The sequence below is a fragment of the Rissa tridactyla genome, chromosome 3 (assembly GCF_028500815.1).
Source record: "Rissa tridactyla isolate bRisTri1 chromosome 3, bRisTri1.patW.cur.20221130, whole genome shotgun sequence".
NCBI lineage: Eukaryota > Metazoa > Chordata > Aves > Charadriiformes > Laridae > Rissa > Rissa tridactyla.
In genome coordinates, this window is record NC_071468.1 from 58,460,187 (window position 1) to 58,476,856 (window position 16,670).

The 16,670-nt window shown below is 36.6% G+C and overlaps 1 protein-coding gene across 6 annotated transcripts in view; it reads left to right on the forward strand.

Moving 5' to 3' along the window:
* The window catches only part of SCAF8 (SR-related CTD associated factor 8), a 106,583-nt gene that overhangs the window by 44,947 nt on the left and 44,966 nt on the right, over positions 1-16,670 (forward strand). For 5 of the 6 annotated variants that reach the window (XM_054195015.1, XM_054195017.1, XM_054195014.1 and 2 more), the window contains 11 exons: positions 2,789-2,868; positions 3,299-3,416; positions 6,640-6,771; positions 6,927-7,039; positions 7,534-7,727; positions 10,172-10,272; positions 11,899-12,012; positions 12,684-12,840; positions 14,022-14,152; positions 15,698-15,842; positions 16,379-16,459. In XM_054195015.1, the coding sequence (XP_054050990.1) occupies positions 2,789-2,868; positions 3,299-3,416; positions 6,640-6,771; positions 6,927-7,039; positions 7,534-7,727; positions 10,172-10,272; positions 11,899-12,012; positions 12,684-12,840; positions 14,022-14,152; positions 15,698-15,842; positions 16,379-16,459 (1,366 nt within the window). The remainder of the gene's footprint in view (positions 1-2,788; positions 2,869-3,298; positions 3,417-6,639; positions 6,772-6,926; positions 7,040-7,533; positions 7,728-10,171; positions 10,273-11,898; positions 12,013-12,683; positions 12,841-14,021; positions 14,153-15,697; positions 15,843-16,378; positions 16,460-16,670) is intronic. The other variant, XM_054195016.1, reaches the window with a different exon arrangement.

Consider the following 16,670-nt stretch of genomic DNA (forward strand, 5'->3'; position numbering starts at 1 on the left):
GATAAAACAGGAAGTTTATCCTAGTTTTTCTTTCTCCCTGTCAGATACCTTTCTTTTTATCCCTCTGGAGGCTTATTCCTCTTACATGATAACTGCTTGCTTTGAATTTTTGCAGACTATGTGAGAAGTTGTTTTCAAGGAGCAGTATATTTGGAGGAATTCAGTTTGTCTAAATGATGTGTGTGTGAAAATACAGTAGTTCTTTGTGAAGTAATCAAGCTGTATGTCTTCTCTTGATATGAGCAGAGCAGTTTGCTGATTGCCAAAGGATTGAATAGTTGGCCTCTTCATAGTAATTTCTTCCAATTAAAGGTACCATTACATAAAATTAATCTTTATTTAAGCCTTTCTCCAAACTAGCTGTTACTTACTACGGAAAAAAAAAATCATAGAATGGTTTGGGTTGGAAGGGACCTTAAAGATCATCTAGTTCCAAGCCCTGTGCCATGGGCAGGGACACCTCCCACTAGACCAGGCTGCTCAAAGCCCCATCCAGCCTGGCCCCGAACACTTCCAGGGATGGGGCACCCACAGCTTCTCTGGGCAGCCTGTTCCAGTCTCACCACCCTCACAGTAAAGAATTTCCTCCTAATATCTAGTCTAAATCTCCCTTCTTTCAGTTTAAAGCCATTAAACCTGATCCTGTCAGTACACTCCCTGATAAAGAGTCCCTTTCCATCTTTCCTGTAAGGCCCCCTTTAGGGTACTGGAAGGCTGCTGTAAGGTCTCCCTGGAGCCTTCTCTTGTCCAGGCTGAACCACCCCAGCTCTTTCAGCCCGTCTTCATAGGGCTCCAGCCCTTCGATCATCTTTCTCTAGACTCCCTCCAACAAGTCCATGTACTTCTCATGTTGGGGCCTTCAGAGCTGTATGCAGTATTCCAGGTGGGGTCTCACAAGAGCAAAGTAGAGGGGCAGAATCACCTCCCTTGACCTGCTGGCCACGCTTCCTTTGATACAGCCCAGGATGCTGTTGGCCTTCTGGGCCGCGAGCACACGTTGCCAGCTCATGTTGAGCTTCTCATCAACCAGCATTCCTGAGTCCTTCTCCTCAGGGCTGCTCACAGTCCATTCTCCGCCCAGCCTGTACCTGCACATGGGATTGCCCCGACCCACGTACAGGATCTTGCAGCACTTGGCCCTGTTGAACTTCAGGAGGTTTGCTCAAGCCTGTCAAGGTCCCGCTGGATGGCATCCCTTCCCTCCACCGTGTCAACAGCTTGGTGTCATCAGCAAACTTGCTGAGGGTGCACTCGATCTCACTGACCGTGTCACCGACAAAGATGTTAAACAGCACCAGTCCCAATTCTGACCCCTGAGGAATGCCACTTGTCACTGGTTGGCACTTGGACATCAGGCCATTGACCGCAACTCTTTGAGTGTGGCCATTCAGCCAATTCCTTATCTACTGAGTGGTCCATCTGTCAGATCCATGTCTCTCCATTTTAAAGACAAGGATGTTGTGCGGGACAGTGTCAAATGCTTTGTACAAGTCCAGGTAGATGATGTCAGTTGCTTTTCACTTATCCACCAACACTGTAACCCTGTCATAAAAGGCCACCAAATTTGTCATTCCCCAGGTCTTCCTTTTTTCCCTTTTTAAAAATGGGGGTTACATTTCCCCTTTTCCAGTCAGTGAGAACTTCACCAGTCTGCCACAACTTCTCAAATAGGATAGACAGTGGCTTAGCAACTTCATCCACCAGTTCCCTCAGGACCTGCAGATGCATCTCATCAGGTCGCATGGATTTGTGCACCTTCAGGTTCCTTAGATGGTCTCAAACCTGATCTTCTCCTACAGTGGGCGGTTCCTCATTCTCCCAGTCCCTTTGCCTTCTGTGACTTGGGCATATCCCATGTGATGAGGTCTCCTGTCTCCTTCCAGAAAGGGCCTGCATTTTCCCTCATCTTACTTCTATCACTGACGCTCCCATAGAAACTTTTCTTCCTGCCCTTAACGTCCCTGGCCAGATTTAATTCTATCTGGGCTTTAGCTTTCCTAACCTGATTCCTGGCTGCTTGAACAATTTCTCTGTATTCCTCCCAGGCTACCTGTCCTTGCTTCCACCCTCTGTAGGCTTCCTTTTTCCGCTTGAGTTTGTCCAAGAGCTCCCTGTTCATCCATGAACGGCCTCCTGACGTTTTAGCCTGACTTCCGCTTCGTTGGGATATATTGGCTCCTGAGCTTGCAGGAGGTCATCCTTGAATGCTAACCAGCTTTCTTGGGGCCCTCTTCCCTCCAGGTCTTTATCTTATGGTACTCCACCAAGCAGATCCCTGAAGAGGCCAAAGTCTGCTCTCCTGAAGTCCAGGGTAGTGAGCTTGCTGTTGTGCCCTCCTCACCGCCCTAGATCTTAAACTCCACAATTTCATGGTCCCTGCAGCCAAGGCTGCCCTTGAGCTTCAGATTGCCTACCAGCCCCTCCTCGTTGGTGAAAATAGGGAACAGGGCAGCACCTCTCCTTGTTGGCTTCTCTGTCACTTGGAGAAAGACATTATCAGGCTGTGTTGTCCCTCCAACAGATGTCGGTGTGGTTGAAGAACATGTGGTTGTAGTTGTAACAGCAGACAGAGTTCAAGAAAGCCACGGACAAAATTTATTATTTGATGCATTCGAGACTTCAGTAGCAATAACAGTATGACATTTACTTTTCTATTCAGATTATTTGCCAGACTTTTTTTTTTTTTAAAAAAAGGTTGAGAAATAAGAGCATTTTTCTTTTGAAAAGTAAATATATATAAAGCGACATAAAAGGAGTACTCAATAATGCTTATTTTGCTTTCTCCTAGAAGCTGATGGACAGGTTTGACTTTGGGGAAGAATCTGAACAAAATGAAGAGCCTAAAAAGGAAACTCCCACTTCCCAACTGTAAGATCAAGCTATGTTTCTTATGGAAAATGCTAAAATTTGTCTGACATTATTTGAACATTAGGATTAATTAGTAAGGAAAATGTTGTTTGTTTCAGAGCATAAGTATACTAAAACAGTAGGAAGAGAAGAGACGTTTTACTAAGTGAATGAAACACATACATTTTTAAGATATTTAATATAAGTCTGTGTGCCAGAAGTTTTGTTGAAGTCATCTTAAAGTTAGCATGCTCTTTGCCTTGTTAGTTATATTTATAGCATTAATGTGATAATGATGATAACAGAAGGTGAAACTAGCTACATTGCCTTCATTATTTTACATTTTTAGTTAAGCTTGAACCTCAATTATGAAGACCTGTTTACCAACTGTTTCAAGCAAGAGAAAAACCCATTGTGTTTTTTTTTATTTATTTAAATTATTTCATTTTAGGCCTCTAGTACCAGAATCTGTGAACAACTCACTTTTTCACCAGCTAGCTGAACAGCTACAGCAACAAAATTTAGAACATCTCAGACAACAGCTTCTGGAGCAACAGCAGCCTCAAAAGGTAAGAACTCCATCTTGTGGCTGCCATAAAAATTCTCTACTGATAAAAGGACTTATACTCCAGGACAAAAAAATTGTCTTGTTACTGACACTTCTTTTACAATTAAAGTCTTTGTTACTAGCTGGTCATCTAACGGAAGCTTGCAGAGTAAGTGGAATGAGTGGAAAAAAATTCCTAAAGCAGGAAAAAAAAATATAACCAAATATGTGGGGTTTACATTTTCCTTCTCTTAGGAAAGACTACCCTTTAGCTGAGTTAGAAAGTGACTGTGCTTTGGTTGTTCAACTCCTTATGTGAGGGGAAAAAGCTTTTTTCCCTGCAGTCAGAAAGAAGGTGGTGAGCACTGAAGTGAGTATACTCCTGTCTGTGAGCCATCAAGAGGACAGACTAGTGATTGCGGATAACTTTTAGTTTCCCCCACCAAGCTTTAAGTCTTGGCTAGTAAATGTTTCACTCTGTTGAAGAATCTGAGCTAAAGAACAGAGTCACCTATTTCCTAAGAAGTGATTATTTAGGAACTGATGCTCGAGACAATCCAAGATTCCTTCTTAACAATGTGAATTGGGTCCCATCTTCTCTGCATTGGCTATTTTTTCTGAGGTTGGTCCTCAGTATTTAGCTGATCTTTTCCCCTCCTGATCTTACTAGAAAAAAAAAAAAAAAGAAGTTTATTCTGTCTTGATACTGACCAGATTTAAAGTGGACTTTCGGTGAAGTATTTGGATCTAGTTTCACAATAAAATAGAAATCTTAGGTTGAAAGAAAATATAAGGGACCACAAACTTAACAAATATCTATTGGGGATTTTAGTTTAACCTGTTCAAAGGTGTAGTCACTCAGCTTTCAATCAAGAACGACATTTAAGTTTTGAATTTGTGACTTTGAGTTTTCAATTGTTTAGAAAAACAGTAATTTAGTTTTTACTATATGTTATTTCCTTATTCTACTGCTTTATTTTACTATGTTTTATTTTCATTTCTCATCTAAGTGCAGTTACAGAAAGTTTGTACAACATAGCTACAGACTAAATAGTTTTTGATGTCAGTGGATATCTAGCAATTTCTGGCTTTAAATGCTAAAAGATGTCATAAAGGAATAAAACTTTGAAGAGTGCATCTGTTTTGGGTGCTTTTGATGTGACATATCTAAAAGTAGCTACCTAATTTGAAAATAAAAATGCTGAATGCCTACCTTATTGTAAAATAAGCAGAATTAGAACTTAAATTAATTTCATCTACGAAATTAAGTTACAGTACATTTATGGGTAGAATGTTCATATGACTCACCCCTTATTATTTGATCTTTTATTCCAAGTCCAGAAGTTGTTTCCCTTCAGGTCTGCTCAGCTTCTTATCTAGTCAGTATGGAGAGGAAGTTTTATTTTCGCCTTGATAGCAGCTAAAAGATACAGACTTCTCCTGGAGTTACTCTGTAGTGACTGCGGTGTGTTATGAGGAAGATTTTCTTGAATTCCATGTTTAAGCATCAGTAAGAAAGATTAAGGGAAACAGAAGGAAAGATAAAGCACAAAACAAAATTATTAAGCATCTGTCGTGGTTTAACCCCAGATAGGACCACGTAGCTGCTCGCTCAATTCTCTTCCTCCTTCTCCCTCCCCCCTAAGGATGGGGAGAAGAGGGAGAAAAGGAGGGGAAATGAAGAGTACCTTGTGAGTTGAGATAAAGACAGTTTAATATAACAATAACAGAAAAGGAAAATAACAATAACAGTAAAAGAATATACAAGATGAAATAATACAACACAAGTCACTCTCCCCACCTGGTGAATTAGTTACCTAGCCTGTCCCAAGGAGTGGTCATGCATTCCCACCCCACTGCCAACCCACATTTATATACTGAGCATGATGTCTGTGGTATGGAATATTCCCTTGGCCAACTTACTCCATCTGTGCTCCTTCTCAGCTTCTATTTGAAGCTGAAAAAAGTCCTTGACTAATACAAACATCACCTGGCAACAACTGAAACAATACGTGTTATTGACATTCCTTTCATACTAAATCCGAAACACAGCAGCCACTAGAAAGAAAATTAACTCCATCCCAGCTGAAACCAGAACAGCAGCTGATTAGGAGCAGCAGGAGAGGAGGAGACGATAGAAGACAGAGACAGAAGGTGCAACAAGAAATGTAGGAATTGATACCAAGAAACAGGTTGTTGAAGAATAATTAAATATAAGGAAAATGAGACAAAACAGATAATGTTAGAAGGCAAATGCATGAATTGAATTATAGTAGAAATTTTTATTTTTCTGCAAACTGTCATTATAAACCATTCAAAAATATGAAGAGAAAACAAAAAAACCCCCTCGGTACTACATGTCATTCCAGTAGCATTCTGCCATTCTCCTGGCAGATAGAATACCTGGCATTTGTTTAATTAAAGTGAAAATGTGATGAGAATCACTGAAATGTTTACCTGCAATATTGGATTATAGGTTTAAAATTACTTTTCAAAATTGGCCTGATAGCATTTATGAGTACATTTGTTGCATTCCCTGTATTTCTTGAATTTCTTTCATATCTTACAGATATTTATTCCAAATCTCTACATTCTGTCCAAGTACAGGCCATTATAGTTTTTTCTCTAGCAAATCAACAGTGCATTTAGCATTTTGCATTTTTAAATTTTGGTGTTTTTTTCAGAACTGCTTGTTTTGGTAAGTCTGTTGTAATTGACATGCTGACATAAATGACACAACACCCTGCCTTACCTTGTAATTACTTGTCTTAAATTATGCACTGTAAGAAAGTTTGGAATTAATTATAATTTTTTTAACTACTTCAATTAGTATTGCAAATATTTTGATTACATTAATAACAAAATATAATTTATTAATGCGTGTGCTTGGGTGACCAGTGGCTATCGCTCAGTATCATTTTACATACGACTGCCATCACTGTTGTTTGTCCTGTGAGGTTTTTGTTTTGAAGCCAGTTAAATTAAGCAACAAACGGTGTACTTTGTCTTTTTGATTCAGCAAATAGATGTTAATTATTTTTATAGTCGGGAATATTAATTATTCCAAACTTTTGTATTTAAGGATGATACAAAAAAAGGGAACAGAACAGAGTGACAACCAGTTCAACTTTCACATTAATGGGAAGTGGGAAAATAAGAGAAACGTGATAGTAGTATTACAGTTTGACTCAGTAAGCATTTTGAATTATGAGGCTTTTTATGGTATATTATTATTTGTTATTTAGGCAAGCCCTGAGGAGAATCAAGAAGGAAATTTTGGTTCAGAGCACTCTGCATCACCATCACAAGGGAGCAGTCAGCAGCAGTTTTTAGAAGTGGAAACAAATGTAGATGATTCAATGGATATTCAACAACAGGTAAAACTATTTTAAATTTGATTACAGAAGTTGAAAGGAAAACAATACTAAGATGACTTCAAAATGAGTAATATTGATGTATGCTTTCATATAGTCATATGTATTGTGAGTATATTTATTAAATGTTATTGAGCATCTGTTATGTCTGACCTCAGGACATGGATATAGATGAAGGACAGGATGTTGCTGAAGAAGAGATTTTTGAACAAGAAGAAAAGAAATCAGCTGTTCGTTCAAGATCAAGAACTCGTTCAAGATCTCGTTCAAGGTTTCATAATTAACTTGTATTAAGTAAATGAAGGTTTTCTGAAACAAAGTTGAAATTTGCGATTATCACTCTTGATTCTGTATTTTCCAAAATTGTCACTAGCAGTTTTTGGCAATGAAAAAAAAAAGTGTTCATTTAATATTTGTGTGTTAGATGCAGACTTTCTGTATGACAGTTCATTTTGCATATCTATGGTTTACTTCAAATTTTTTAAGACCTGTTCAGGTAACAAAATACTAATGCTAACCAGCTTGACAGGCTTTCTATGCCATAAAAATAGATACTGTTATGGGACATTTTGAATGTATTTTGTTTTGTTTTAAGCGCAAGGTGTGTGTTGTTTCTCACATTAATGGCATTAAGTTTATTTCCTGAAGCAGTTCAAGTGAATATATTGGAAATGTCTGTATCATGCTTAAAGTTTGTAGTTAAAAGACAACTAAATTAGAATACTTTTTTTTTAACTCAGCATACTGAAATTAAGTATTTTGTAGGTCACCGAGAAAACGAAGGTCTAGATCACGGTCTGGTTCTCGTAAGCGTAAACACAGAAAACGTTCACGCTCAAGATCAAGGGAAAGGAAGAGAAAGTCATCTCGGTCATATTCCAGTGAAAGAAGGGCTAGGGAAAGGGAAAAAGAACGTCAGAAAAAGGGATTGCCTCCTATTCGGTCAAAAACACTAAGTGGTAAGTGGTACCTGCTTACTGTTTTAATAATGTAGTGTTAAAGGGTAAAAAAGGCTTTGTTTTTCATTAAAAGAACAAGATTTAGCTTGAGTACTGTTACAAAATACAGTAACCATATTCTTTTTTGTAAGTTTCATTTCTGATGTTTCTTACAACTTAGACAGATACATCATTTCATCTTGGAGGAAAGCAAGTATCGCACTGTTCTACTGGTGATTTTACTTGTACTGTTGCACCAATGATTTTACTTCTGAATAGAGACTAGCAAGGGCTGTCCCTAAGTTACAGTCTGCTTTCTCTTTAATGCTGTCTTCTGTGGGGCATTTGAAGATGATCAGCGCTTGATCTGAAAATTAGCACGCTGATAAGACATTTAAGTATGTGGTACACGCTTCGGACACTCTGCTGAATATCTTAGAGGCTGGTTTTGTTAAACCTTTGGAGTGCTTTTCAAATAGCTTTTCACAGGAACATAGAACCAAAGCAAGTGGAAATGTGAAACAAGTAATTTTCTATCATAAGACAGACCGTAATGGTCCCGTCTTAAGAAAGTATTCAAAATCCAACTGGAGTTCAGCTTCTGCAGAGTGCTGCTGTGCACTGCTGTCATTTCTCCAGGGAGTTTGTGTACTAAAAAGAAGAAAGCTAGTAGGGAGAAGAAGGAGAGCTTTCTCCATACAATTGCTTAAATCAAAGGGAATGTATTTTGAGATGAGCGCTAGAAACAGTGAAATTGGGTGTAGTCATCTGCTACTGTATCAATATATCCTATTGCCGCTGTTGGCAGGACTCTGGATTCTTAGGATGCATAGTTGTATTTAATTTATTTCTGTAATGAACTTGTGTTCCTGAGCTTAACTTTGTTTAGATAGATTTTACACAGTTTCCAATGTAGTTTTGCATTTATTTTGTGTCTTAAAACTGTATCATTTATCTGACAAGATAAGCAGTTCAAAATTCATTTTTGTAGAGGAAAGAGTGTTCTGTTGTCTTCACATTAATATTTTATGTCATTCCAAGGTGGCTTTACGCTCAGGACTGTACTACAGTTTAGATGTATATTTTTTTTCTTCTCTGGCCTTTCACATTAAAAGAGGCAAATCACTTTTATGGTGTAGATTTCTCCCACTAGTCCACAAAGCAGGGAGCTATAATCAGAATGTATGGGAGCCGGGAGGCAGGGGTTAAGTAACCTGATGAACAGCAGCGGTATCTGAGGTCCTGTGAAGTGACCTGGCTCATGGAAAGGGGATATTAAGAAGGCTAAATGAAGTGTGGAAACTTTTTGGGGGGAAGTGGGTGTGTGTACATAAATAGGTAGTTCACCTGATAAGCGTTTTGCTTCATGAAATTTGGTCATTGACAGCCACAGTTATCACTTGCTGAGATCTGAAGAATTGTTTCATAGAGTTTAATACCATAAGAAACAAAAGGGCCATCTGCCAAGACTGGTAGAGGACGAATGTGTGATGTATCAAGATGACAGTGAAGAAAGGGTGTTTCCTTGGTTCAGGATAGGGCAGACCCAAGAGTTCCAGGTTGTCTGGTTTTGTTCTGCCTTAGAACCTTTAGGATCCTGGGTGGATTACTCAGGGTAGCAAGATATTTGATGAAAACCACCAATATTGGCCTAACCTTTTGCTGATTTAGATCAGCCTGTGTTAAGTGGAAATAACAGCTTGAATTTGTCAAGGCTTGCATGTGTAGATTGGGCAATATCTGGGAGACAAAAGAATTGGAACCATGTACATATGGGAGAAGGAGGTTTTAGCTCACATGTCAGTGAGTGTTTATATTTGGCAAGGGGGACAGGCGTAGGCATTTGGGAGACAAATTGCAGGGATCTGGGTCTGTGGTGGAATTTACAAGAATCCGAAGTATCATGGACATCTTCATCTCAGTGGTGGGCCTCAGACAAATTTGTCTTTCTGGGATGTTCCCCAAGGTAAAGTAAAAATATAGTTTCCATTTCTTTCAGGTGAACATGCAGTGGATAATACTGCAGTTAAGTGCCTTCTTTAGTACACTTCTGGCCGGTTAGAACTTAGTCTTACTTCATTAAAACTGACTTTAAATCCTAGAGGCGTGTTTTTTACGGAACATGGAATGGAAATTATTTTTTTTTCCTAAGTAATTTCTACTGCAGTTTACCTTAGCTAATAATCTACAGAATTTTATTTTCTCATTTCTTGTAAAACAACTATTTTGTTGAAAATGAAACAAGAGGAATGAACTCTTGTACTGAATATCTGTTTGGTGCCTTTTAACCCTTTAACATTTTTGTTAATATTCTTAATCTCTATATAGTAAGTAATAGATTTACTGTTCTTGCTTTTTGATCAGCGATTTCTATGTAATTGTAAAGCCTTTTATATCCATGCTATAGAGTATTTTATAAGCTAACATTCCAGTATTTTGATTGATGTGAATGTGTCTCTTGACAGTTTGCAGTACTACTCTTTGGGTAGGTCAAGTAGACAAGAAGGCTACGCAGCAAGACTTAACTAACTTGTTTGAAGAATTCGGACAAATAGAGTCAATTAATGTAAGTAAGCATGTTATCATGCATTTTCTGGCATTACAGACTAGAAATTTGAACATGCTTGTGCCTCTGAATTTCTTCTGGCAGCTTAAGCTTGTATTTAGGAGGCTGCGTTTTGTCACTGTTTAAAAACTGTGGCTGTGATACTTGCTTTTTGGTTTCCATGTGCTCTTTTGAAGCACTAAATACAGTACATGTCATGCTAAAATGCCTTTTCTGAAGCACTAAAAATTTACACAATTTTTTAAACCAGGGTCTTAACAAATAAAAAGTTATGTCTTGTCTCTTTTTGTCATGTGGCGCAGGGCAGGTATCCTTTGTCCATATCAGTGGACACAAACTGATGTGTTTCCACTTTGTTCTTGGTTACATCCCGTACAGAGGATTCCTTAAATCAATGTGGATAAACCATTTAGGAGAAAAGAAATTGTACTGTAAACATGTGTTTATTCCAAAATGTTACAATTAAAAAGATGTTTATAATTAGGAGATACGATTTAGAGTGATTTAGACTTAGATATTTTGAGTTGTCATTCAGTGTTGCCTGTAATTCAGCTTCAAGAGAAAAATTTTTTCTCCTAAAATAACATGTCTACATGAGAGAAATTCAGATTTTTGTCTCTTGCCTCAGCAGTTTTAAAGTGCTTCTCATGCAATTTCATTCATTTCAGATAATATTTTTACTGTTTTTCCTATTATGCTAATATATTCAAATATATAATTAATAAGGAATAGTTTTTGTGGCATTACAGACTCTTTTAAAAAGCTTCACAAGTCAAATAAACCCCATAGCCTGACATTTAAGACTCATTTTGATTTGCAGGTACTAACAATTAAGAAACTTCAAAGGAAAGTAACGTAACTACTGTGATGTCCCAGTGCCTGTTACATTTCAGAGGCAAACCATATTGTAAATAGTTCATTCTATGCATTCCACAAAGGTTTAAGTACCTAGGATAACACTGTTGTATATCTTAAAACATATTTTTATAAGACCTGCATTAAAATTTGTCATCTTAAATATTTTTGTTCATTATGTTACTGTATGCTCCTAAACAACATAAAAGCACACCTGTATTTTTCAATAAAGCTAAAATAAGCAGCTGTCATAAGTGATTTGCAGACTTTCAAAGATCACATGCCACATCATAGTTTTCTTTCCTAAATAAAACGTTAAAGCTAGTGGAAATCACACTTCGGGAATGAGGACTCTGCCCTTTAAAAATGCAAGATACTTTTTATCACTAGTTTGGGCCTCTGTGAAAGGTTGTTGCTCGGCTCACAGTGAACTTGGAGCTTAAGAAGAGGTTGCAATCTCTGCTTTTCTGAAGTTGTCACAGTATAGCCCAGTTCTTGCCTGCTCCATGTTGTTGAAATCTTTCCTGTCATTTTTAGCATGCATTCTTCAGCGTGCTGCTGCTTCTTGAAAATGTTGTAACTGAAATACCCAGCCAGTATCACTCTTGAGTTTTGCTGATGCTCAAAATTGTTAGTATTGCTGATTGAGGTAAAACGGTTGTTTACAGTGTAAGCTTTTCATTTTTCAGTCTTAGTATTCACTTTGTATAGTTAACGTAATCCGAAGTACTGGTTTTCCTACCTTTTAAGACCATTGCTTTTATTCCGTAGATGATTCCCCCAAGAGGTTGTGCTTATGTCTGTATGGTTCATAGACAAGATGCGTATCGGGCTCTTCAGAAACTTAGTTCTGGGTCCTATAAAATTGGATCTAAAATTATTAAGGTAAGTTGATTTTGATCTAAGGATGTTGTCCATTTCAAATACAGCACAGTATTAATATGACTATTTGTCACTTAGCAGCGGTTCATTCAGATGTGGAATATGGAGTAGAATAACAAAGCAATAAGGTGTAAATTGTTTTCTTTCCTGTCTGTGTAAAATGCAACTTTTGATAGGCGATATGGAAGATAGTAAAATGAAATTATGACTTGATACTTAGGAAATACTTGGAGAACATTTTATGTATGTGCTAGTGATAAGACTACAAGGCTGTAAACAATCTAAGTCCTGTAACTGACTATGTGTATCACTTAATATGAAATTTGATAGTATTCTTATAGAGTTAAGTATATGATCAAATGCTGTAGTTTTTCCTACTTTCTTTGCTGCTTTAGGATGAGTCCTTGAAGTACTGTATTTTTAATTTCCCCATATATATGTCAGAGTTAATGTAGAACAAATTTAAGCTTTTTGATGTAATTAATCTTCCACATACCTGTTGCAGAGGCCAAGTGAACTTCCTACAAGTTCAATTAAAATTAAAAACTTGTTAAAACTTTAATAGACACTGAAGATTGATCTGCAATGACAGAAACATGAACGAAATTATCTGAAATACACTGTTCACAGGTTATATGATTTAACTGGATTATCTGGTTGGGTTTTATTTTCAGATTGCCTGGGCTTTGAATAAAGGTGTGAAAACAGAATACAAGCAATTCTGGGATGTGGATCTGGGAGTTTCATATATTCCTTGGGAGAAAGTAAAATTGGATGATTTGGAGGGCTTTGCTGAAGGTGGCATGATTGACCAGGAAACAGTAAATACAGGTACATACTTTAACAATGATTCTGATAGTTAGAAAATGTGTTTATTTTGGTAATTGCAAATCCTCAGAAAGTTTATTGTTTAGGTAATTGTTTAGTTTTTCAATTTACATAAATTTTACTATCTACTTGTTTACAATATGAATGGCACTAGTCATGAAATCTAGATTGCCTTTGTAGATGAGTAACTAGTTGATTGTCATGACAATGAGGAATTAGTGACAAAGGGGAATTAATTTAAGCAGGCTAATAAAGGTTCGTATTTTTTAAAACAGTTACAAATTCGCTGTGCGCTCGTTTCCAAGTAGGTAAGATATTAATGTAGAAATTATGATCAGCTTGTGATTGTGAAAAGTCTTGTATTCAGGTATAAGACTTAACTTGGAGTTGGAACTTGTCCAAATAGGCACAGTTTAGCTGAACGTTAAGGTTCAACTCCATAAAGTTGAAGAGACAGGAAAAGCGAGTAATGTCAGACCTTACTCTGAAACTCAGTTGAGAAGTTTGTTAGGTTTGTAAAAGATTCATGAGTACTGTGTTTTCTTGAAATGGATCTAGCATCAAATGACTGGACTGTACTGAAGTAAACAGTAGGTTAAGACTGTTCTATAATAGTGATAATAATTTTTCAGGTCAAAATGCAGTCTTGCTTTGAGTAAAAACTGAATATAAATGACAAAAATTAAAACACGGAACATTACTGAAATACATTACATACTATGTTATACTTGAAATACAAAACTTTTTAAGGAAGCAGCAGAAGGAAGAAAAGGGGGTTGGGGTGAGGTTTGTTTAACATGAGGATTCTCTGTCATTGTACAGTAGCCAGCTGATAACATCACTGTGTTGACAACAGCAATTTTTAGAAAACTGGAGCATACTCTATCTTACAAACGATTAACAAAATGATTGGTGAAAAAACTTGGCAAGTTTTGAAAAATCAGTTTCTATACAGGCATAATGAAACAGTATTGCAGGTGATTAAAGATATTTTACATTCTTTAAAATATAATAAATAATAACTCTTGCTTCTTTTCATAATAAGTTTGGGGGTTATTTGTAATGAATCTACATAAATACCAGATTAAAATTTATTTTTGAAGAAGGAAGAAGACTTTTTAGTATTTAAACAAAAATAACACATTAATTATCTTTTTATATTAAAACTATACCTTTTTCTAAAGAATGGGAAACAGCCAGAAGCTCAGAAGCTGCTAAAGAAAATATCCAAACTACGCAGAGTGCTGCAGTTGATAAAAGTACAGTTATTACAACGCAGACAGAAGCTTACACGCAACCAGTCACTATGCTGCAGGTTTGTATTAGTCTTAATTTGCAAAAAACCCACAGAACTGGAGGGCAAACTTTTTATTCAGTACAGATAAACTCTAATGCTGAGTTAAAGTACTTAACTCCTGCATTTATCTCTGAAATATTTTAGAGTAGAATCAGTTGCTGTGGTTGAGCAAAATCTTTTGTTTTATACACAACATATTCCAAACTTGTGTACAATCTCAAATGAAGACTTAAACATTGAAGACAGAGCAATGTAAAAAAAAAAAAAAAAATACTGGCACATGAGGCTTTTAAGGAGAAATCAGAATGAGCTTACAGAAAGTATTTTTGCTTATAGAGCAAAGCATCTTTCTGTAAGCTAAGCAATGCAATAATCTTTTTTCATTTTTGCTTGTTTCTTCTCTACCTATGTGCTTTTCCCCATATCAGCTTTGAATATAAGTTTATTTTCTCAGCAATTTTGGGCAGGACTTCATAGGGACAGTCTCCTCTTTAAAAGATCTGATTATTCAAATAGTGTGCTGTTGCACTCTACATGCAGTAATTCATAAGAGTCTTTGATTCTCTGCTGTATTTTTTTTTTCCTTTCTGCTAAAACAGAGGATTTTTATTAACATCCAGTCAGTATCAAGGTATTGTGGAAGGCTAGAAGAATACAGTGTAATTTTTCTTGAGTATACTGTGCCACACAGGTTTATCAAGTATAAATACAAATGCCTTTTGTCAAACTCTAAATCCTTTTTATAATGACCATATGAAATTGTAAAATGAGAAACAGTTGCTTAATGCAAATATTTTTTGTATTCCTATTATTACTGTTTTATCTTTCCTAACATGTATGGACGTTTCCAGTACTTGAGCTAACCTGAAATTACTATGAAAGTTAACATATTTTCCTTCACTTGCATTGAGTTTTGAGCTTTTTTCTTTTCACAAAAATTGTCTTCAGTCTTCTTATTTCAGCTGTCTTCTACTGTACGCTCTGTTCAGTATATATTTAAATATATATATTGCATTTATTCTGCTGTAAATTGCTTGTAATTATGCTGCACTGTATCAAAACATGTAGCTTCAACAGAAGTTTGAGAAATATTAAGTAATTTTCAGGATTTCATCAGGATTATTAGCCTTATAATTGCATACACTAAATTCAACTTTCCAGTACTGTTGTAAAATATGTAAATTTTTCCAATGAGAATAGAACCACTGTTCTCAAATTGCCATACTGTCTACGTTTTTCTTCCTTTTCTCTCTCTTTCTGCATCCACCTCTCATAAGCAAATTTTTGTTCTTGAATAAGTATAGTGTTTAACCGTGTATTTTTCTGTTCTTTTTAGAATAAAGAAAAGATAGCATAGGATTCTTCCAGTGTCCCTGTTTACCTGTAGTGTAGGTACCATTTCAGAATGCAATCTGATTCTTCAGGGTGTTCAGAATACATACAAAGCCGTTGGTATATTTAGTGCTTAACATGAATTGCAGTTGAATCAGTTCATCCCTCTTGTAATGTCATTGGATACTGCTCAGTATTGAAGTTGCTTGTTTTTTCTTTCCATGAAAAAAGATTCCAGTAGCTCCAGCTGTGCCTGCTGTTAGCTTGGTTCCACCTGCGTTTCCTGTCACAATGTCTGTCCCTCCTCCTGGTTATAGCGCCATTCCTCCTCCACCCTTCTTGCGAGCGAGCTTCAACCCTTCACAGCCACCTCCAGGTAAATTAGTAAAAATGAACTTGAGTATGTAATGAGTATACTCAGTTTGTGTGCTTCTATGTACATCACGCTTTGTGTAGTTTTTCATCAGCTACTGGTTACTGTTTGAGCAAGTTGACCTTTGAATCTTTAATTTTAATCTAGTATGAAATTTCTTATGGCTGACTTAATATTGTTTTTACCGGTGTATTCTGTTGCAAATAGGAATTACAGCAGAATTTTTTTTGAACTTTGATAAAAACCGAACATTTAAAAATCCTTAAGATTAATCTCTTTTCTTTGGAAGATTTTGAAACTCTTCGTTTTCTTCTTTAGATATTGCTGGCAGAAATCACTTTTAAAGATGCACATGCAGATCATCCACAGTAAAGTTGGGGTTGTTTTTGAAAGCAATAACCACTGTTGCCCCTTCCCATGCATTGTTGTTTGCTAGTCTTCAGTGCTGCAGCTTTTCAGGATGAATAATGTAGGCAAAGCTTTTACTGCAAAACTTTATTTTCTTCCCTTGTAATAATTTGTCTTTTTTTTCCATACAGGTTATATGCCTCCTCCAGTTCCACCTGTGGTCCCACCACCCGTTGTCCCACCACCCGTTGTCCCACCAGTTGTTCCAACACGTAAGTTTGATTCTTCTAATAGTTGTTTGATATGCTGCTTGTTATTTAATCAAAAGCAAGTTAATCCTGTGTAATAGAAAACAGCAACACAGAAGTTATTGTTTAGATGGTTTAAGCAGTTATTGAGAAAAAAATTCACAGAGCTTTTCAAGTTGACTGAAAAATTATACTTAGAATGGAGTTACTGAAAAAAAATTGTGATGAATTATAT